This window comes from Pelophylax lessonae (genome assembly GCF_965119305.1).
Source record: "Pelophylax lessonae genome assembly, chromosome: 3".
Taxonomy (NCBI): Eukaryota; Metazoa; Chordata; class Amphibia; order Anura; family Ranidae; genus Pelophylax; species Pelophylax lessonae.
Window position 1 is genome coordinate 247,030,389 of NC_138770.1, and position 23,454 is coordinate 247,053,842.

At 41.3% G+C, this 23,454-nt stretch overlaps 1 protein-coding gene and 1 pseudogene across 3 annotated transcripts in view; one reads left to right on the top strand and one right to left on the bottom strand.

Moving 5' to 3' along the window:
- The window catches only part of VEPH1 (ventricular zone expressed PH domain containing 1), a 761,239-nt gene that overhangs the window by 628,976 nt on the left and 108,809 nt on the right, over window positions 1-23,454 (bottom strand). For both annotated transcript variants that reach the window (XM_082249205.1, XM_082249204.1), the window contains exon 3: window positions 5,042-5,257. In XM_082249205.1, the coding sequence (XP_082105331.1) occupies window positions 5,042-5,257 (216 nt within the window). The remainder of the gene's footprint in view (window positions 1-5,041; window positions 5,258-23,454) is intronic.
- LOC309550140 lies at window positions 12,298-14,679 on the top strand (annotated as a pseudogene). The gene is made up of 2 exons: window positions 12,298-12,332; window positions 13,876-14,679. The product of its transcript is annotated as an uncharacterized misc_RNA (transcript).

Sequence of the window (23,454 nt, forward strand, 5' to 3'; positions counted from 1 at the left end):
ATGCTCACTTGGCCCCCCTTTGTCCTGGCTGCCATCACCTGATACTACTTCCCGCTCAGCTACAGTTCCCACAAGCCAGCTCTCAAGTCAGGTATGACTCTGCTTCTAGACAGTGGCTGTGGGTGGTGGTAGCCGAAACTATAATCAAAGCATTGGCAAATGCAGCTGATAAGATGGAAAAAAAAGTTCCAAAGTTGCTGATGCTTATAAACAGTACCTTTACCCACTTGGGCTCAGGAAAAATGTTGGATATGAATTTATTTTTTTATAATCCATGTGGCCAGTGTGTGTACAGGGTACATTGGGTCCCACTTTCCTTTGGGCCTGCGTTCCCCACACACCCTGCACACACTGATGATACACCACTGCCATTTGGCCTCTTCAAGAGTGATTGCTATTATTGCTGTGATGTCTATGCCACAACCTGTTTTTGCTTTTTTGTTCAGTTAAAGACTGCTAAGACCACATTATAAATTAGTGAACTGGCATATTTATGTATTTACCCCTGAATATTATTTTTTATGTTATACCAGGTTTAATAAAACATTGATCTCCCAGAAGGGATTGTTTTTTTTTTTTTTTTTTCTATAAACATGGTGTTACTCTATGAAGGCTTTTCTATGCATACTTCCCTTGGTACATCCACACATCTTGTGAACAACGTAAGCAGTTGTTTTATTTTTTTTCTTTTATACCAAGGCCCAATCACACTTGTCTTCCTGTAGTGATACACATGGTGTTTACTGCATGAAAGGCAGATCATAAAGAAATTCCATTCACTGAAGAAGAACAAAAAGTGCTACTGTATATGCATGGGCTTGGAAGCAGCTGCTAATCCTTTTATTTTTTCCCTATTGACAAGTACTCCACGATCTCTTTCTTTCCTCTGTTGTAAGAGGAAAGGGAGGGATCAACACTGTACACAATAGCATGTGATCACTGTAATGACCAATAACAGCTATAACATGGTACACAATCCCTCAGATTAGCAGGGAGCTCGATCTAACCCAATAAATACATTTATTAATCCAGGCGTGGTACAAAATAATACAGGGCTAAGGGTGTTTTCTAATATATTCTAGCTCGGTACCATGTTTCTCTTAGGAATATTCAGCAACCAGACAGTCGCTCGGCTACCCACCAGAATGGGCACAGGTGCATAGCTGTGCGTATGCGCAGGAATGTTCGCCAGAGGCGCCTGCATGCGTGTGCACTATTTAGCACATAAAAGGATGACAGCTGCACTAGGGCAGTGCTGTCTGATCTGCAGCTTTTCCCTGTATCCTGTTCCTGTGCCTATCCTTGATCTCATTTTGATCTGGCTTTCTGACCATTCTGATTCTCCCCAATCTTGACCTGGGCTTGTCTTTTAACGTTGATTTATCTGATTCTCTGTCTGAACTTAGACCATCCTTTTGCTTGCTATCTCTGAGGATTCGGATCTCCTGTGTATGACCTGGCTTGTTTGACTCTGCACCCATCTCAGCAGCTTCCAGCATCTTCTGCATACCTGCGTCCACAGTATATCTGCACCCGCATTGTGCCCTCTACCTTTGCTGCCATCTGCTTCTCTTGTCTACCAACAAACTGAGAAGATTGCAGGCACTCCTACCATGCCGTGCTGTTGCATACCTCAGTGGTCCTTGAACTGGGGAGGTACAAGAGGCCTTCCTCTGCTTGTCAGGCTCTACCCAAAGGTACATGACAGTCTCAGACAGCCATGACTGAGCCTGCAAGAGGACCCTCTCCCATAGATGAGAATTGTCAACACATCTCAGCCCTTATACAAGCCGACAAGTCCCTATAATAAGGCTATGTACAACTGGAGGAACGGGTGCAGTCCTTAGCCACCTTAACCAGTCCTTCATTAGCTCCGGCTACAGCCCAGGCCGCTTCTCCACCTACAGTGATTATGTTGCCACTGGAACCTCGGGTTCCCACACCCGAGTGATTCTCAGGGGATTGAAGCATGTTCAAGGCATTTCGCAATGCGTGGCAGTTATACTTTGCCCTCCAGCCACAGGCCTTTTTTCTGAATGGGGTTCATTATCGTTTTTCTGCAGGAGGAACCCCCCATTCCTGGGCCCAGACTACTGGAGGAGAATAACGCAGGAATTCAGGAAAAGTAATCTTTCTTTGATACAATGGCACAACTGTACTATGACCCTCAGCAAACTGTCACAGCAGAGGGCGCTCTTCACGTACTCTAGCAGGGTTGTCGAGCAGCCGACCCTGCTAGAGTGCATGAAGAAAGTCTCAAGGATGAACTGGCCTGGGTTGGAGTACCCAACACCTTGGAGGCCTTGATAACACTGGCAATTCAGATTGATTGACGGCTTCATGAGCCCAGGACAGAGAGGTCCATTCAAAACGAACCACCCGGTCTGGATGAGTCCCACTTCCTACGGGGAAGCTGAGGCACGGGTCAGGCGGCTCTGATTGTATATGTAGCAGAAAACAAATTGGCCTAAAATGTTAAAAAAATTTGATTTTTAAATTTCTTTTGAGAATGTCATATAACAGAATGTGAAAAATATTGTTTTAAAGTGGTTAAAGAGATCGTGAGGCTACATGGGGTTCCTGCAAACATTGTATCTGACAGGGGAGTGCAGTTCCCCTCACGCTTCTGGAGAGCCTTATGTGGGGTCTTGAAGATTGAGCTATACTTGTCCTCAGCTTATCAACCCCAAACAAATGGACAAACGGCAAAAACAAATCAGATAAGCAAGGTAAGAAGCCTAAGAGCTAACCATAGAACAGGATGTAGTAGCTGGAGAGTAGATAGAGTGTGATATAATATGACTAGCAGCCAATTTTCTGCAGTGTCAACACATACATACATACATAGGGAAATCTGAATGGAATAAATAAATTGGCGCAAATCTATCACAAATGTGAATCTCCTGTGATAACAATTATATCTCCAATATTAGGGGATAAAGTGCAAATAGAGCACTATATATGGATATAATGGTGATAAATAAATAAAATGATAAGATCCACAATAGATAATAAAATCCCCGAACAAAAAGATTCACCCACAAATAAAGAATAACATCATAAACAAATGACGAAAAAGTGGGGATAGCAGCTAAAGGGTGAGTGTGAATCTTAAAGTGCACTGTGCTGAAATGATCAAATAAATAAATTCATCAAACAAAAAAATATATCATCACAAAAAATATCATCACACAAAATGCTGAGACGTGGATGTAGCAGCTAAAGAGTGAATGTTAAAGTGCACTGTGCTATGATTAGAATAAATTTACCAAAAATATATATACTATTAGGACATATATGGTAGACGGTGCTTCTTAATCCAAAAAAAATGGGGGTAGGACTAAATAAATACAAAGTGTCCTTGTGCATATAAATCAATGCATAAAAGTTCATGTGCTCTCAAAGTGAAATAAAGTAGAGATAAGCGATGGTGTCTTCACAAGTTGCCAGCAGTAGAAGGAAGTATATTACCAGGGCGTGAGCATTTATCCACAAATAAGTGTAATGGCCGCTCATCTCCAAAACACTCAAAAAGAGCGTTTGTAATATCACAGTAAGCTCTGCTGCAGGTACTTCCTTCACATCAGGTGCCTGGATAAAGGGGTCACTATTAGTTTTCTCCTTATCTCTTTGGAAGGTGGATGGTGGTACTTTATGAGGGGGCAGATCCTGGTGGGGTTTGAGCTCAATCCATGGATAGAAGAAGGGACTTCATAGTGTAGTATTTATCATAAATTTTATTAAAAAACATAGTAAAACTCACATTTCAGTAGACAGTAAACAGCATACAAGGTAGCAGCCGCACACAGCGGTGTTTTCCGATTACTTCCGGTCTTGGCCGTGGACCGGAAGTGACGTCAACCAGCTTGTCCCGACGCGTTACTTCAAAGACCAACGTGACTCTATCAAATGTATTTATGCCCTTGATAAAGTCACGTTGGTCTGCTTTTCTGCTGCCATCTGCTTTTCTTGTCTGCCGACAAACGGAGAAGATTGCAGGCACTATTACCCCGCCCTACTCTCGCAGTCGCTGTTGCAAACCTCAGCGGTCCTTGAACCAGGGTTGTACGAGAGGCTTGCCTTTGCTTGTCAGGTTCTACCCGAAGGTACGGGACAGTCTCTTTTTATCAAGCCATCTAATGAAAGCTTGGTACACAGTGTTTACCAATTATAAATGGCACTGTGTAAATAACGGGTCATCGTTCTGCTGCCTAAAGTTGTACCCCAAGAGAAAAGTGGTTAATTACAGTTACTGTATACATGCAATGATTTACCATTGTGTACATTTGTCCCTTACCTCAAGGAGCTTACAATCTAAGGTCTCTACCACACAAATACAGACTAGGGGCAATTTAGATAGGATTCAGTTATCCTACTAGCATGGCTTTGAAGTGTGGGAGGAAATTGGAGCACCTGGAGAGTCTGCATGTTCTACCCACAAGAAGACCACAAACTCCATGCCGATAGCATCTGGGACAGGATTTGAACTGAGGATCCCAATGCTGCTTGGCAGAAGTTCTAACCACTAAGTCACTGTACTAGATCCTTAGCCTTTTGCAAAAGCTTGGTGAACTGAGCCTAATATCTGCTATTACAGTCATCACTTTTTTCATACTTTGAATTACATTTAAAAATTGAACTAAAAGTAAAACTGAAGATAATTTTGAAATACAGTCAGATATTAGTTTGTAGATGTAGGGAAAAGGTGGGGCACACAGCATTTGAAATTCAGCGTGTTCTGAGTGCAATAAAATATTACAACTAGAAGATGATTTTACCAGTTTCATAAGGGTTATTGAGGTGGATATGTAATAAAACAAACAAACCCTATCAAAATACAAATAAGTGTAGCTCACCTCTATGTGTTAATATTACTAACAAATGAACATTATGAGCAAGGCGTAATGTTTAACAATGTAGAAAATAAAATTGCTTCAAAAGACATCTGGGAAAGGGAGTCCTCATGTGGTTAAATTCTATATAACAACATGTGGCATATTCATTATTTACTGTATTTGTAATTGTAAAACCATAAGCTTACTTGTAGAATACAGCTCATGATATCAGATGCAATCTTGGCATGGGGAGTATCCTCATCTTTTGCTGGTGGCTTCAGATTGTGCTCCAGACATGATTCCCAAAGTGACACAAGAGCTTGGCCATGTTTCTCAATGGTCCCTGTTTCTCTAATTGCTGTTGTAACACGAGTGATGCAAATTTCTACAACTGCTTGATCGTTGTCATTAGTTTGGTAATCCTGTTTTAAAAAAAAAATGTTGTAATTTAAATGCAATTAATACTTCTATAGCATCATATCTTAAAAGACATAAGGTAAATATCCTATGTATTGAACAGAATTGACGCTTCCTATTTTCATTGCAGGTTCCATCAACAGATATTGTTGATGGACAGTGAATTCTCAATGCATATACCAGATCTTATGTCTAGCTACATGCAACACATGATTCCTAAACAAGTTAATTTGGTCACAATGTTTACAAGTGCAGCCTTGTTGTGGGAAGGGGGGTTATGAGAAATGCAGCAAAATCCAGTTGCAGGGGCCCCTGAGGATGATCATGATGCTGTGTCTGTCCTTGTGTCTGAGACCTGAAGACAAGATCAGTGGTGATGGGGAGATCCTCCAACTGTTGTCCAACCAGTCTGCAATGCAGCTTCTCTGGAACTCAGAGTCAGCCTAACTACTCTAATCTGACATGCAACCGGACCTCTGACTACCAGAAGTGGCCATCAAATTCCTAACCTGGCTCTAACTTATGCTGGTTATCGAGCCATAAGCTAAAACTATCTATAGAATCCCAGAGCAAAAGGTTTAGGATTAACTAAAAATAACAGGAGCTGCATATACTGTAACTAAAATAACAAGAGATGCATCTGAACTCTAGTGCAATAAACAGGTTCACCTACTAATATAATAAAATGTGACCACTACACGCATACAGTAGCACAGACTTAGCTACTTGGAACTGTGCACCTGAAATAATAACAAAAGGACAGAGACTTGAACTCAAGATGTTATGAGCAGCTACAGCCAGAACACAGGAACAGTTATCTAATAGTCTCTGCTTGTGGTCTGGATAAAATACAGTGTTTCAGTAATGCAGCTCTTGCATGTGGACATGTGTTGCCAGCTGCTGTCACGGTCAGGGGTCAGGCTTGGAGACCAGACCAGTAGTTATAGCAGTGGTGAGGTTCACACCGATCAACAGGATAAGTACACAAGCAGGTTCCAATGGCGGATGATGTGGGCCCACCAGAGGAGCAAGGCCTAAGCACTAACTGGTCTTCACCAGAGCTACTGATATTGGAAATGGAATTCTCTGCATGTTAGTGCCAGATCGCAGTCCTCAGGATAGCCCCATCAGGATTTGAGCTAGCCACATGGTGCAACAGATGTAGCAGGTAGGGATCAAGCAGAAACATAGTCAGTAAACAAGCCAAATGTCGGTAACTAGTGGTTGCAGGCTGGAAACAAGCAGAAGCATAGTCGAGAAATAAGCCAAAGGTCAGTTACAAATGGTAGTGAAGATAAGGACAGCTGCAGATATTCAAGGAGCAAGATATTGGCTGTAGAGAGCACAATAATCTGGTAAATTAGAAGTGTAGAGACATGGCTTTAATAAGAAAGTTCATGGAAGGAGTAAAGAGTTCAAGGTTCACTAGAAACAAGATACAAAGCAAAATTGTCCAACTAATCAAACAGGGAGCTGTCCAGCATCTCAGATGGCACAGCATGAAGAGCCACAGCTTGATATTGCAGAGGTCCCAAGTTCTAGTCTGAACCTTGACAGTTCCCCTCTCTACTTCTTCTTTCTTTTTTTTTTCTAAGCTATTTCCTCAGAGACAGGAAGTGAGAATACATAATTATACATATCACTCTGATATTGAGAATACATAATTATACATATCACTCTGATATTAGCAGCTAACAGTAGAGGGCAGCAGATCCCTACACAGGTTTTATTAAATGCCTGTGTTAATGTGGAACTACAGGAATTAAATCCCTTTTATAAATAAGCTGATTTATTGTGGTTAAGTCCAACTATTTATATTTTTACTGAGTGCCATGAGTACAGCTTTTGCTATACACCCAGTCCTCTAACAGGGGAGATGTGCTCCACTACACAGCAGCCACACTGCCAATACACTACAGTTAATAATCTGGTTAAAATACAACCTCTTAACAACTTGCCTACCGTGCACTTTCACCCCCTTCCTGCCCAGGCCAATTTTCAGCTTTCAGCGCTCTCACACTTTGAATGACAATTGCGCGGTAATGCTACACTGTACCCATATGAAATTTTTATCATTTTTTTCCACACAAATAGAGCTTTCTTTTGGTGGTATTTGATCATCTCTGGGTTTTTTATTTCTTAAATGAAAAAAGTCAGAAAATTTTGAAAAAAAAAATAGTTTTTCTTATTTTCTGCGAGTAAATTTTGAAAATAAATAAATGTTTCTCCTTCACTGATGTGCGCTGATGAGGCGGCACTGATGGGCACTGATAGGCTGCACTGATGGGCACTGATGAGGTGGCACTTATGGGCACTGATGCGGTGGCACTTATGGGCCCTGATGAGGTGCCACTGATGAGGAGGTACTAATATGCCGCACTGAGGAGCACTTATAGGCGGCACTGATAGGCGGCACTAATAAGCCCATAGTGCTGCCAGTCAGTGCTCATCAGTGCCTAGATGAGCAGGCACTGATGGGCACTGACTGGCAGCCCTATGGGCACTGATTGTGGGCACTGATGGGGGGCACTGATGGAGGGCACTGTGGGCACTGTTGGTGGGCACATTTTATTTTATTTACCTCCTGTTGTAATCAGGGCACTGGTGATCAGTGCCCTGATTACATTCCTCTGTGTCCCCGAACGGCTGATCATCTCTGCTCCTTCCTCACACGCAGTCTCTGTGTGAGGAAGAGAGCTGGCGATGAGAGATGATCTCATATGTTTACATATGAGATCATCTCTCATTGCATGGGCCGATCACGTGGTAAATGGCCTTTGTGATTGGCCATTTACCACGATCTGTGATTGGCTGTGTCCAAGGGACACGGCCGACACAGATTTTCCCCGATGCGCACTCGCGGGAGCGCGCGGGGAGCCTGTCTCTGGGGGGCCGTTTAAAGACGGCCTCCCGGAAATTCGAGTCCGCGCTGTAGCCGTCTTTCGGCTATAGCGCGGACCGGAAGTAGTTAAACCTAGATTGTAAATGAAAGTAAAATTAGAAAAACCACACTGCCTGCCTATTCCCTCTGCTGTCCATTCACAGAATACTTTAAATACTTTTGCATGGTGAGCTGAGCAGCCGCAATTGCCTCTGCAGTCAAACACCCAAAGGTCCAACATCAGAATGCCAGAAGTATAGTGATATCTGTATGTCAGACGTCAGTAAAAATGTAAGCAGTTAATAAAAAAGATAAGTCCAGGAGTTGCATACATCTTTTCAATATTAACCCCTTACAAACCAGCACATTTTTTAAAGTGCTGAAATTCCTGCAGTTCTTCTTTAAACTGGTGACTTAGGGTCCATTAAAATCATTGCACAGTGATAACTCACATTACATGCGTTGGTACGCCACTGTGCCATTTATTGTGAATGGCACACCAATGCACTTCCATAATACATGTATACTGCAACACAGTAAGGCACAGCACACAGTATCTCACATGTTTCACTGAGATAAAATGTAGCTTGTTCTATTTTAGCATGCATGGCTATATGTTTCAGCCCATTACTTCATTTTGAATGGGCTACTGAACACAATACAATGCAAGTCAACACAAGTCATGTGTTGTGGTATGTGTATAAGAAATCAGGTGCGCTAAATTGATGTGTGTCAGATCAATCAAATGGAGGTTGATCAAAATACTAGTGAAGTGAACATCTTCGTGTGTCTTCCCAGTGTGCAGCATCTATCCACACCGGGGCAGGCCGCCCGTCCGTCCTCCGGAGGGACATACATTGCGGACACCGGAAGCTTGCTCTGCATTCTCAGATTTAAGGGCGGAAGATGACGATGCGTGCCATCTCCTGTCTCCGTTGACGTCCGCTTTAGGAAGACTTTCCATGTAAGTGCACCTTGTATTTTTTTTAAATAAATGTGAAAAGGTACTGCACTATGGTTTGGCTTTTGTTTTTGTGAGATACTTGCGGGGACATTACCATCGACATCAGAGAGATACTGCCCAGAGTGAGGACGCCCAGGAGTGAGGACAGGCACCATTTAGGAGTGTATATACAAGCTCTACAGTACTTATTGTCCGGTAAGAGGCGTAACCTCCCATTTGAGTGATTCACTTCCTCCCCTGAGCACTTACTTCACGTCTGGAGTTGATACATACACCCTTGAATCTTCTACCTTCTGGTAAGGGGCCAATCCCTAATACGGTGGTGGGATTATCTGCACCCGACAGCTTGAGTGGAATTTTCTTCTCTGGATCTCTCCACATCTCACTGGGAATATTATTTGGGATTTTATGCACCTTCACCTTTGCTTTTCACCTTTATCCCCACTACACCTAAAGGAGTAGTGGTGATTTCACTTGGACTTTTTTTCACAATTCCGTTGAGAGTTTTACTTTGATTGTATGCATGTTATTATATACAATCTATTTCCACTTGAGTTTAACACAGTTATATGAATGTTATATCAATCACTGTATATATCCCAGTTGTGTGATTTTATGTTCACTTCACTAGTATTTTGATCAACCTCTATTTGATTGATCTGACACACATCAATTTAGCGCACCTGATTTCTTATACACATATTTATCCCAATTTGGTTCTAGGGTTGCAGCTTTATTTGATTTTACATCCTGCGCACTTTTTTCACATACACATGTGTTGTGGTATGAATGGGCCATAACACAAGCCTGTAACACCAGTCAAAGCTCAATAAGCTCTGCAAGAAAGGAATTTTTGTGTAACCAATTGTTTCAAGGGTTTAAAGTGGTGATACACTATTTTAAAAGCCACTAAAATGACTAGCCACAGGTTATACACAGTGATGAAGCAACTCCTATTACACAAGCTGTACCTGTTTATCTGCAGCCCTCTCTTCTCCAAAGGTGTTCAAAATACACAGATCAAAGTGTATTTTTCAGCTTCTAGAAGGTAGGGTATGGGGACCTGATGTCACACACTGTACAGCATAGTGCATATAGTGGAGTGAAATCTGACACCTGAATGCCGCTGAGGGAATGGACACGCTGTGATACGTATGTGATACGGCTGTATCAGAGAGAGAGTGAATAGTTAAAAGTAATTGAGTCTTCAGCAAATAATGGATGCCATTTTCATATGAACAAGGGTTATTTCAGTTCAGACAAATAGAACTAAAGGTTGAGAACCAGCTGTTATAAATATGACTTGTGGGAATGAGATGAGCAGTCTTCTGGGAATGAGATGAGCAGTCATTAAAAACAAGTTATTGCGCATGTCCACATGAGCCATCCATGTGCCGGATCTATGGACTCCGCATATCCATGCATGCTGCTTACATAGCAAATATTTATCACGCATGCGTGGCAAGAATGACTTGACAGAATGATAGTACAAACAAAGGGGATTCTCTGGGGAAAATCTGGACCTTTCTGAAGACGCGGCAGACATGCCTTGAGTCGATTTCCCGATGTTCCCCTTGCTGATTGCTGGAGTCCCCCAATCGTAGAGGCAACGGGTGATGCTACAATATCTGGTGATGTATTGATGCTAATTCTTTGCTATATCTATTGATTCTGTAACTAATCATTACATGTTAGAACTATTTTTATAATAAATGTAATCAATTGTTTTATCATTTATAAACTTGTGCCTATCTTGTATGATAGTGAGCATAGTAGTAGTGGATAAAAACACTGTTTTATCAGGCAAAACATAAATTGGCATAGTCAGCAGGATACTCTGAAGGTTATTTTCTATAAAATTATAGCTAATGAGAAATAAAAGTTTGCCCGTAGTTCCTTATGTGCAGGGGAATCTTGGTGCAAAGTTTTGAAAATTGGCTACTTGCCAAGGGGATTCAAATGTAAATATCTTTGTTCCTATAATAGTTATAGAATTAATTTTTGGACATTAAGGGTTACCGCAATTAACGTGACCAGTGAACCCTATTGGCACTGAGCCAAAAGTTTTAAATTAGACTAACTTTTTATCTGATTATAGTATTTAAGTTGTATTTTAGGGGCACCCTCCATAATCAAAGGGGAACCTCTGGTCAGATTTGTGTAAAATTGGCACAAAGCCAAAAGTTTCAAATTAAGTTAACCCTTAATCTAACCATAGCATTCAAGTGACATTTTAGGGGCATCCTCTATAGAAGGAGGGGAACCTCTGGTCAGACTTTTGTAAAATTGGCACAAAGCCAGAGGAAAATCTCAGATTATCAATCAAGAAGAACTATAAAATCATGTTTAAAAGGGAAAATAAGCAAAAATTAGGAGAGGCAATAGAGATTCTCGGCTGGACCGAGAGTCCTTATAACATTTTAGCCCAATAATTATCTGGGGCGGGATTAGCAGAACAATGGGATAGCAAATGAAAAGGCATTGAGCCCCTCGATGTTGTAAAGGTACTCGAGGGGGTCCCTGTGAAAGCAGGTGATGTAGAGCCCCTCAATGTTGTAAAGGTACTCGAGAGGGTCCCTGCGAAAACAGGTCATGGCAAATGGGCAGACACAGTTGGATTTTACTAACTGCATATAGGAAAGTGCATAAGAAACTTCAACAGGTATGGAAAGAGTACCATCAGTTGGAACAAAAAACTATATAACAGGATTGATGCTTCAGTGTGGCCAAAAGCTGTTGTGGGACAAATTGGAGCATTACCAAGATGTTACTGAAAAATCAGCGGTTAAGGTGGCTCAGATGAAATATAGAAAAAAGAAGGGAAAGGTTAACAAAGGAAAAGTTCATAAAGTAATTGCTTCAGCTTCTCTTGATTGGGACCCTGATAAATGGGATGCTGATGTATTGGATTGGGATGACTGCCCTAGGGATTCAGATTGCCCAGATCCAGGAATAAATCCACCCAAGATTATACACCCAGTAACTCGTAGACAAAATAACACTAGACATAAAGGGAAATTTTGATGTTAAGTTGTGTTATGTATTTAGGGTCAGGCCTTACAACTAGTAAATTCCTAAACATAGGGAAAAAGCCAAAACAGACAAATGATAATCATACTGTATAGGAATAACAATTTTTTGGCCCTGGCTCAAAGAGAATACTTTATATGTTGTCAGAGTGGAAAGATGGGATGAGCATTATGGCTGCCCGTCTGGGCATAGGGACTAGAGTAAGGTAAGTACAGGGTTACAGTAGATGGGATGCAAGGGATAATAAAACAAAATAAGGAAAGCAGATTTTAGGGAGGTAAAACTAACTTAAGCAGGGAAATAAGGTAAAAGAAAGTGAGAAAATGATATGCATGTGTTGTGTACAAATGGGAAAAATGTAAGTGATTGTAGAGAGATAATTCTGTATGTGTATGAATGCTAGAACTCTTAGTTCTACATCTTGTGTGTGTGTCATGTTAGCCCTGTGCAGATGTGACCTCCTCCTTTGCCCCCCATCCCTTTTCTCTTGTTCATGAAAGGAATGTACTGGGATGAGACATTAGTGATATCTGGCAAGGTCACCCATGATATGACTACACGTATATCATAACAATATGTGCGGGGTTAATTATTCTAATGATAAACAATGTGATCACAGTTATTTTGAATCTGTTTCCCAAACAGAATTGTAAAGTGAAGGTTAAGTTAAGAAAAGTGCATACAGTATAGAATAACACATATTAAATATCCTTTGTTAGTGGAAACAATTTTATTAATAATATAGATATAATTTAATTGATTTAGACAACCTTTTGGTTGGAAATAAAATACAGGTTATTGAGAAAACTTGTAATATTGGGTTCAGTTTAGATTGAGATGAGGTTGATAATTATAATACAGCTGTCCTAATACTGAACAAAGCTAAGATGGATGAGGCACATAGGGAGAGATAAGTTGCCTGGACAGATCTGGCAAATGGATTTCATTGGACCTTTACCAGAGAGCAGACGATGTAAGTACGTTTCTACAGCAGTAGATACATACCCAGGGTTACTGGTAGGATTTCCATGTCAGTCAGCCACACAGTGGAGTACCCTCCGAACACTTGACTTGATAACACAGCATTATGGGAAACTATGCAAATACAAATAGATAATGGATCCCATTTGACTAGCCAACAGGTAAAAAATTATGCTAGTCAGCATAATATAGAGTGGGTTTATCATATGCCCTATTACCCATAAGCTGCAGGACTAAAAGAAAGAATAGCACAGTTATTGCTGATTCCTTTGTATTTTACTCAAATGAAAGAAGGAGAGGCACCTTCTACATTGACAGTTAGAGGTGATAAAAGTTCTGGTTCTACTAACACTATTAATGTAGGGGCAAAAATCTGGATTCAAAAACAGACAGGACCACCTGAACCGGCTAAAATGATAGCTGTAGGAGATGACCATACTTTTCTAGTCATGAGACCAGGAGAGGAAAAGTGGGAATATATCGCGCAACAAAAATGTTATTTGCGAGAATGATTTATGTACTGTTTCTGGTGTAGATCAATGAAAGGCATGTCATTAGCCTTGAAATCCTTGGTATCATGTGGTTGGCCTCATTTGGAGCAGAAGCCTGGACTCCCAGGGTTAAAGTGACAAATACCAAACAAACCCAAAGATCATGGGGATGGGTCTATAGTACCAAAGAAAGACGACAAGATAACTTTACATGTGCGGCAAAACAGTGATGCGATATATTAACTATTACTTTTAATGGTTCTATGTGGTCTGGAGCATCATTATCAGGGGATATGGGTCACTAACTGGAACTTTGAACGGTTTTGAAATAGAGACTTTAGCTAATAGACTACATAATGCTGGCAGTAAAATCAATGATGGGATAACGCTTCAAGCATGGCGGATGCCTACTATATTCCACACAATTAGCGTAGCAGCTGGAGTAGATACTGTAATGCTTAACTTGATTAATACATCTAATAATTTTGCTTATGGCTTATAACAAAGTTTGTTAATTGGACAGTGTGTATGTTGCGGACTATATATGAACAGCAACAAAAAAGCAATATGCAAACAATGCTTATGACAGGAAATGAGCAAGTATGGAAGACCGCGTTCAACTCCAGTATACCCCAGGATGCTTGGGTGCAGCTGGAAGCTTCAAAGATGGTCTGTAATGATACACACTGTTTGGGAAAATTAAGTATGTATAATGTCACTAAAACAGCGCTTATGTGTAAATTTATAGTGATGCCTTTGATTCTGGGGGAACCAGTAGCAGAGTTTTTCTGGAATCCACAGATGATAGGCACACATATTGATAACCAAAACAGAACCCATGATTTGCCTTTATGCATTGAATCCTTAGAGGGTAAAATTTGTCAATTACAATCTACTGTATATGAGCCTTGTCTATTACAGAATTCTGTGAATTTGTGTAAATGGACTATTTTGCCATTATCTTATAAAATGATGGTTGAAATAGCTCCACAAGAAGTGTGTGTGGTTACCAATGCACCCGTGGTTCCGAGCATGCTGGTATCTTTTTCATGGATGTCTTTGCAATCTTACCTCTATTAGGTGGTGGGCGAAACTTTTGTACTATATGGTGAACAGGTTGAGAACCAGCTGTTATCATAAACTATTTCATGGGAACAAGAGCTGCTTCAGTTATGACAAATAAAGTCTGAAGGTTGAGAATCTGTTGCAATCATAAATAGGACTGGGAATGAGATGAGCAGTCATTAAAAACAAGTTTTTGCGCATGTCCACATGAGTCGTCCATGTGCCGGATCTATGGGCTGCGCATATCCATGCATGCTGCTTACATAGCAAATATTTATCACGCATGCATGGCAAGAATGACTTGACAGAAAGATAGTATAAACGAAGGGGATTCTCTGGGGAAAATCAGGACTTTTCTGAAGACACCGCATGTGCCTTGAGTCGATTTCCCGGTGTTCCCCTTGCTGATTGCTGGATTCCCCCAATCGTAGAGGCAACGGGTGATGCTACAATATCCGGTAATGTATTGATGCTAATTCTTTGCTATATCTATTGATTCTGTAACTAATCATTGCATGTTAGAACTATCTTTATAATAAATTGAATCATTTGTTTTTACCATTTATAAACTTGTGCCTATCTTGTATGATAGTGAGCGTAGTAGTAGTGGATAAAAACACTGTTTAATCAGGCAAAACACACATTTCCCTTCACAGTCTCATAGGGAAACATACACATTTGAGGCTGTCAAATGCCTGCTGTGTGCTGGGGAGGAGGGTGGGGGCGGCTGTCACCATGGATTGCCTGGTGTCTTAAAACTGCCAGAAGTGATAGATGCAGATTGATGGGGAAAGAGAGAGCAGCCAGGATCCATGCTAGGTGCTATGGATTGAGGCAAATACACTTTATACGAGGATATGCTTTGTTTATTTTATTTTTCTCAGGCGTTTTCAACAACTCTAAAAATGGAGATCTAAAAATTAAAACTAATATCAGTCTTCATTTATTTTTTTTATAGGAGCTAACCTAGCAAGGCCATATTAAATAGTAAGGGTAGTACAGCTCGCCTGTTCCAGTAACACACAACATTGCTATCTGACGTTGTCACTACCCCTCTCAGTGGGGCTGTACAGACTGCAAAACCCAGTCACTACCTACCTGTCACATACACTATATTACCAAAAGTATTGGGATGCCTGCCTTTACACGCACATGAACTTTAATGGCATCCCAGTCTTAGTCTGCAGGGTTCAATATTGAGTTGGACCACCTTTTGCAGCTATAACAGCTTCAACTCTTCTGGGAAGGCTGTCCACAAGGTTTAGGAGTGTGTCTATGGGAATGTTTGACCATTCTTACAGAAGCGCATTTGTGAGCTCAGGCACTGATGTTGGACAAGAAGGTCTGGATCACAGTATCCACTCTAATTCATCCCTAAGGTATTTTATCGAGTTGATGCCAGGACTCTGTGCAGGCCAGTCAAGTTCCTCCACCCCAAACTCACTTATCCATGTCTTTATGGACCTTGCTTTATGCACTGGTGAGCAGTCATGTTGGAACAGGAAAAGCCAACCCCAAACTGTTCCCACAAAGTTGGGAGCATGGAATTGTCCAAAATGTCTTGGTATGCCTTAAGAGTTTCCTTCACTGGAACTAAGGGGCCAAGCCCTACCCCTGAAAAACAACCCCACACCATAATCCCGTCTTCACCAAATTATTTGGATTAGTGCACAAAGCAAGGTCCATAAAGACATGAATGAGCGAGTTTGGGGTCGTGGAACTTGACTGGCCTGCACAGAGTCCTGACCTCAACCCGATAGAACACCTTTCGGATTAAGTAGAGCGCAGACTACGAGCCAGGTCTTCTCTCCAACATCAGTGCCTGACCTCACAAATGCGCTTCTGAAAGAATAGTCAAACATTCCCACAGATACACTCCTAAACCTTGTGGACAGCGTTCCCAAAAGAGTTGAAGCTGTTATAGCTGCAAAGGGTGGGCCAACTCACAATATTGAACCCTGTGGACTCAGAATGGGGTACTATTAAAGTTCATGTGTGTGTAAAGGCAGGCATCCTAATTCCTTTAGTTATACAGTGTACCAGTGATTGACAGGTAGATAGCATTTGGCCTGTTAGCAACCCCTAAATAATGAGGGAAAGTCTAGTCCAATAAAGAATTTTAACAGTTAAAGGTTAACTCCACTTTCAGGAGAAAAAAATCAGCAAACAAACAAAAAATAATATAGTGTATACAATTCCGTCACAAATCATATTGTGATTCAATGTTATTAAAAATGACCTTTCCTTTTCAATCTGCAGCTGTTGTAATTTTCTGAAAATGCAATGCAATATGGCTACCTTAAGCTGTTCTGTACACAGAATGTGTACTGACCACACCCCAGAAACATAATTTCCTGCTTGTGTGATTGGCTCACTGATTTTCCCAGAAGTCTGCCTAAGATACAAGTCAGATTTCTGGCATCCCCTGCAACAAAAATGACATTTTTGGTGAGATACTCCCAATAGAAAAACGTCTAAAGGTAAGCAGGCCCAGCAGATTTCCTCATTAGTGCTCTGCAGCTGCCACAGCTGATTGATAATACCACTCCCATTAGACCCACTCAGCAAGGAGACACAGAGGAACCAACAATTTCTTTAGAATAACAAAAGGTAGGAATCTGCAACAAAGTTTGTTAAAATCCCTGCAATGATCACCCAGAGGGGAATGTTTTTTTCTCAACAAAAGTGGAATTAGAGCCGGTTCACACTACCGCGACCAGAAAGTCGCCCCATGAAGACTTTGAAGAGACTTAAGCCCCGTACACACAGAGCGATCGTCGGCCAAAGATCGGCCGTCTTTTGTCCAGGGCTGTCGTGTCTGTTGGTTGTCTGTTGAAATGTGCTCTAGACTTGCCCTGGACTTTTGTCGGCCGAAAGAAAATGACATCACTACGTTCAACGCACGTTCGGTGCACGTCCACTGCTACAAAAGAGGAAGTGAGTGTTTGGCCGTGACCCTTCTGGGCATCTAGCGCTGATTTCGGTAGCATTTGTTTGGTTGACGACATTTCGCTATTTTCCGAGACATCGTTCGAGAATTTATTATGGAGACCGAGGATTCGACCCTTGCTGTAGTTAGTATTGGAGTTTTGGCTCTGAGGCGAGTTATGAGCAAGAGGAAGAAGAAGCGGACCTCCTGGACGAAAAATTGGTTGCTTAACCGTGATCAATTTTCCCACATGTCCTTGCTGAGGGAGCTCCAGGAAAATAATCCTGATGACTTCAGGAATTATTTTTGCCCTGGTGTCCCCCTATATTCTGAAGCAGGATACGTGTATGCGGGTTGCAATTACTCCTGAGCAAAGGTTAATTGCGACTTTGAGGTATCTTGCAACAGGGAGAAGCCTGCAGGATCTTAAGTTCACCACAGGCATCTCCCCCCAAGCTCTTGGTATCACCATCCCTGAGACCTGCTCTGCTATCATCAAGGTCTTGCAGAAGGACTATATCAAGGTATGTTTTATGTTTTACATTACATTACATGTATTAGTCATCTCACCCGAATTATGATGTTTTTGGATGTACATCAATTTACAGAGGTCATTATTTTGTAACTACCCTCTGGCCGCATGCACATAGTAGTAAAGATTTATATTATCTTAACCATTTGTAAAATTACCCACTAACCACCCCAGCATTCTCTCCTATGTGTCCCTAAACGCATTGCCTGTTAACAGTATATTGAATCTGTGTCATTTTATTACTTTCCCTGAAACAATTATTCCTTGGCCAATGTTTTAGTACCTAGTTTATGATTTATTTTAAACACATCAGTCCATCCATTCCCACTTATGATTGTGTATGTTTATGTAATGATGTAAAAACGTTCATTGACCACAAGCCCTTATTGATGTATAAATGCATAGTTTTACTTACCCATCCCCCCACCCACCCATGCTAAATCTAAAAGTCAGCATATACCAAAGCTCTAGCTGGTGAGTTACAATATAATAAAATTAGGAGGTGTAAAATAAATGTATGTAGATGTTAGATCCCCAAATCCAAACGATTGGCTTCCTGTTGTTTATATCTTATTAAAGTTGCATAAGCATTTAACAGACAACTGTGTGTGTAATAATGTGATGTGCTCATGCACTAAATCTTTTTTTTTTTCCCCCACAGTTTCCTTCAAACGCAGAGCAATGGCTGGAGATTTCTGCTCAGTTTCTGGAAAAGTGGAATTTTCCCAATTGTGGGGGTGCTATAGATGGGAAGCGCGTCCGCATTGTCCCCTTTCCAAATTCCGGCGCATTTTATTATAATTATAAAGGTTTTTTTAGTATTGTCATGCTAGCCATAGTTAATGCTAACTATGAGTTTATTTTTTTGGATATTGGCAAAAATGGCCGCAATTCGGATTGGGGGAGTTAATGAGCAGACGGAGTTTGCTCGTCGCCTTTGTAATGGCACTCTGAACTTGCCATCCAGGGATCAAACATTTGAGGGGATGAGCTTCGTTTTTATTGCAGATGATGCTTTTGCGCTTGGGGAGCATCTTATGAAGCCCTACCCTCAGAGGAACCTCACCCCCGGGCAAAGGATCTACAACTACTGGTTGTCCAGAGCTCGCAGAGTTGTGGAGAATGCCTTAGGGATAATGGCCAACCGGTTCTGGATATTCCTGACGTCCATACACCTGGCACTCTACAAAGTAGATCACGTGGTCCTCTGTTGCTGCATTTTACACAACTTTCTACGTAGGAATGCTGACAACTATCTAATGCAGCAACTGGATACTGACCCTGCTATGCCAGGGCCAAGTGGAGAGGAACAACCCCGTGAGCAAGTGGAGTCCATGACCTCAATGGAAGTTGGACGTTCCGGATTGGCATCACAAAGAGCCCGTCAGATCCGCCAGGAATATCTGGAGTATTTTGTGGGGAGAGGAACTGTGTCCTGGCAGGAATCACTGCCAGACACCCATTAATGTTGTAGTATCTGCCAGACACAAGATAAATGTCAGAGATATAATTTTTTTCCAAAAATTAAAACAAAATTGCAATGATTCTGTATTGTGTATTCTATTAATTTGGGCACATATCCCAAACATCATTTTTTGGGTTCATCATGTGTTATATATGTGTGACTTTAGAAGGGTTAATACATTCATCAGTGTGTTTGTTTACTGTAGTCTCTCCCCAGCTGATCCAAAGTGATGATGGCCATGTGTTATTTTTAACCCAGTGGTGTAAATACAAGGGCCTTCTGCACCCCATTAAATTTCCACAAACCCTCTCACATTGAGAACTAGGTCACACCCAAGGTTCATCTAATGTCACCTTACATTGTTGGTCATTGTCCAGAAGGTGCCCATACTATATATTTATTATAATACATTAGGGTATTTATGTTTATGTCTTTATGTTTTTTATGTTTTGTTTGTCTTGTTTCTTGTCACTGCACTGATTGTATTTACCAACTTATTTTACCTTGCACGGTTGTAATTATACCCCGAGATTTTTACCAATAAATATCTATGTTCACGTTATTCAGAGCCCACTATGTTATTGCTGACTAAGTAACCTTATTTTTTCTGTGATCTATACAGAAGCAGTGCGAATGTAGCCATACAAATTGTATGGCTGAATTCACACTGCACATCTGATCGCATGTAATATCGGAGCGCACTGCTCCTTCATTACATGCGATCGGATGTTCAGGGCTAAATCAGCCATACACTTTGTATGGCTAAATTCGCACTGCACCCGCACAAAAGTCGCACATGATGCATTTATTCAGCCGCATCAGGATTGGATCGCATAGTGGTTCACACTTGTGTGATCCGATCCTGTGCGAAATGTCACATCGCACTGCGATATGCGATAAAACTGGGGGGGTCTTTAACATTTCATTGACACCCCCAGAATCTCGCATATGGCAGTGTGAACTGCCAGATGTCCGTTTGCCATGCGGGAACAGGCTGTGAATTTTCAGCCTTCCCGCATCGCACAAGTGTGACCCGGCACTGAAGCTCCAACATTACATGCAATTGCCGCAGAAGCAAAAGTGTGAGCCAACACTAAATATAACCTGTATTTTAGTAGACTGATTGCCACTAAGGTCACAGATATTATAGTGCATTCAGTGTACTAGTGAATATAACTTGTTAGATGTCCACTGGTCTTGAAGGCACAAACATTTTTTCCCCATAATAATTCCACACACAATCAAAACTGCTTTCATTAACATGCAAATCTGTGAATAGGACAGCCATCATACATTTTGTGCTTCTTTACACAGCTTTAGACCTGGCCCCCCAACGAAAGTCAAATAAAGAATCGAACACACATTGTTGAATGTAATACATTTTTAGTACAAAACATTCACAGGGTTAGGGTTAGGGTTAGGGTGTTGTAAAGTGCTTGATATGCATAACAGTCCTGTGTCAAACTTGACAAAACTTGGGTACACCCTTAACAGCTGACGATGCATGTATTGTGCAATAAATATGCCATAAAATTTAACACGAAATGGGTAAAAACAAGAACATCCCAATAAAAACACATAAAACGTTTTAAACTTTTTTTTTTTTAATTTAGCAATCATGTCCACGAAGTCTCTCATTTTATTCTGTAACGCTGTTGCAGTCTCCTTAATTTTTTCAAGCTCTGAGCAGCATTGTAGAGCCTCTGTTGTCATTTTTGCGAGAGTGCAACTATGTAAAACATGATCTGTTTAAAAAATAGACAAAAATAAAGTAAATGTGAAGCACCTAGATGAGGTCATCATATAGAAACATTTGGTGTCCAGTTTATCTTAAATAACTCTAGAGTTAATACCTACCCTGTTCTTATGCTCTTTTGCCCTAGGCTCTTCTTCTTCCTCCTGTCCTCCTCCGATGCTGTTGCCGATGATTCTGCCGGTCTCCGGTCTCTGCAGCTTACTATATATCCATTAGGGGTGTGAACGCATGATGACGTCATTGAGAGGTCATGGCCCTAATGTATATATATTAAGCTGCAGAGACCAGAGACGGGCAGAATCAATGGCAACAGCATCGGAGGAGGACAGGAGGAAAAAGAAGAGCCTAGGGCAAAAGAGCAGACAACATAAGAGCATAAGATTGGACAGCAGAAGAGTGGAGCGGAGAAGATCCAAAGAGCAGAGTGGAGAAGACCAGATGAACTGCACATCTGATCGCATGTAATATCGGAGCGCACTGCTCCTTCATTACATGCGATCGGATGTTCAGGGCTAAATCAGCCATACACTTTGTATGGCTAAATTCGCACTGCACCCGCACAAAAGTCGCACATGATGCATTTATTCAGCCGCATCAGGATTGGATCGCACAGTGGTTCACACTTGTGTGATCCGATCCTGTGCGAAATGTCACATCGCACTGCGATATGCGATAAAACTGGGGGGGTCTTTAACATTTCATTGACACCCCCAGCATCTCGCATATGGCAGTGTGAACTGCCAGATGTCCGTTTGCCATGCGGGAACAGGCTGTGAATTTTCAGCCTTCCCGCATCGCACAAGTGTGACCCGGCACTGAAGCTCCAACATTACATGCAATTGCCGCAGAAGCAAAAGTGTGAGCCAGCACTAAATATAACCTGTATTTTAGTAGACTGATTGCCACTAAGGTCACAGATATTATAGTGCATTCAGTGTACTAGTGAATATAACTTGTTAGATGTCCACTGGTCTTGAAGGCACAAACATTTTTTCCCCATAATAATTCCACACACAATCAAAACTGCTTTCATTAACATGCAAATCTGTGAATAGGACAGCCATCATACATTTTGTGCTTCTTTACACAGCTTTAGACCTGGCCCCCCAACGAAAGTCAAATAAAGAATCGAACACACATTGTTGAATGTAATACATTTTTAGTACAAAACATTCACAGGGTTAGGGTTAGGGTTAGGGTGTTGTAAAGTGCTTGATATGCATAACAGTCCTGTGTCAAACTTGACAAAACTTGGGTACACCCTTAACAGCTGACGATGCATGTATTGTGCAATAAATATGCCATAAAATTTAACACGAAATGGGTAAAAACAAGAACATCCCAATAAAAACACATAAAACGTTTTAAACTTTTTTTTTTTTAATTTAGCAATCATGTCCACGAAGTCTCTCATTTTATTCTGTAACGCTGTTGCAGTCTCCTTAATTTTTTCAAGCTCTGAGCAGCATTGTAGAGCCTCTGTTGTCATTTTTGCGAGAGTGCAACTATGTAAAACATGATCTGTTTAAAAAATAGACAAAAATAAAGTAAATGTGAAGCACCTAGATGAGGTCATCATATAGAAACATTTGGTGTCCAGTTTATCTTAAATAACTCTAGAGTTAATACCTACCCTGTTCTTATGCTCTTTTGCCCTAGGCTCTTCTTCTTCCTCCTGTCCTCCTCCGATGCTGTTGCCGATGATTCTGCCGGTCTCCGGTCTCTGCAGCTTACTATATATCCATTAGGGGTGTGAACGCATGATGACGTCATTGAGAGGTCATGGCCCTAATGTATATATATTAAGCTGCAGAGACCAGAGACGGGCAGAATCAATGGCAACAGCATCGGAGGAGGACAGGAGGAAAAAGAAGAGCCTAGGGCAAAAGAGCAGACAACATAAGAGCATAAGATTGGACAGCAGAAGAGTGGAGCGGAGAAGATCCAAAGAGCAGAGTGGAGAAGACCAGATGAACTGCACATCTGATCGCATGTAATATCGGAGCGCACTGCTCCTTCATTACATGCGATCGGATGTTCAGGGCTAAATCAGCCATACACTTTGTATGGCTAAATTCGCACTGCACCCGCACAAAAGTCGCACATGA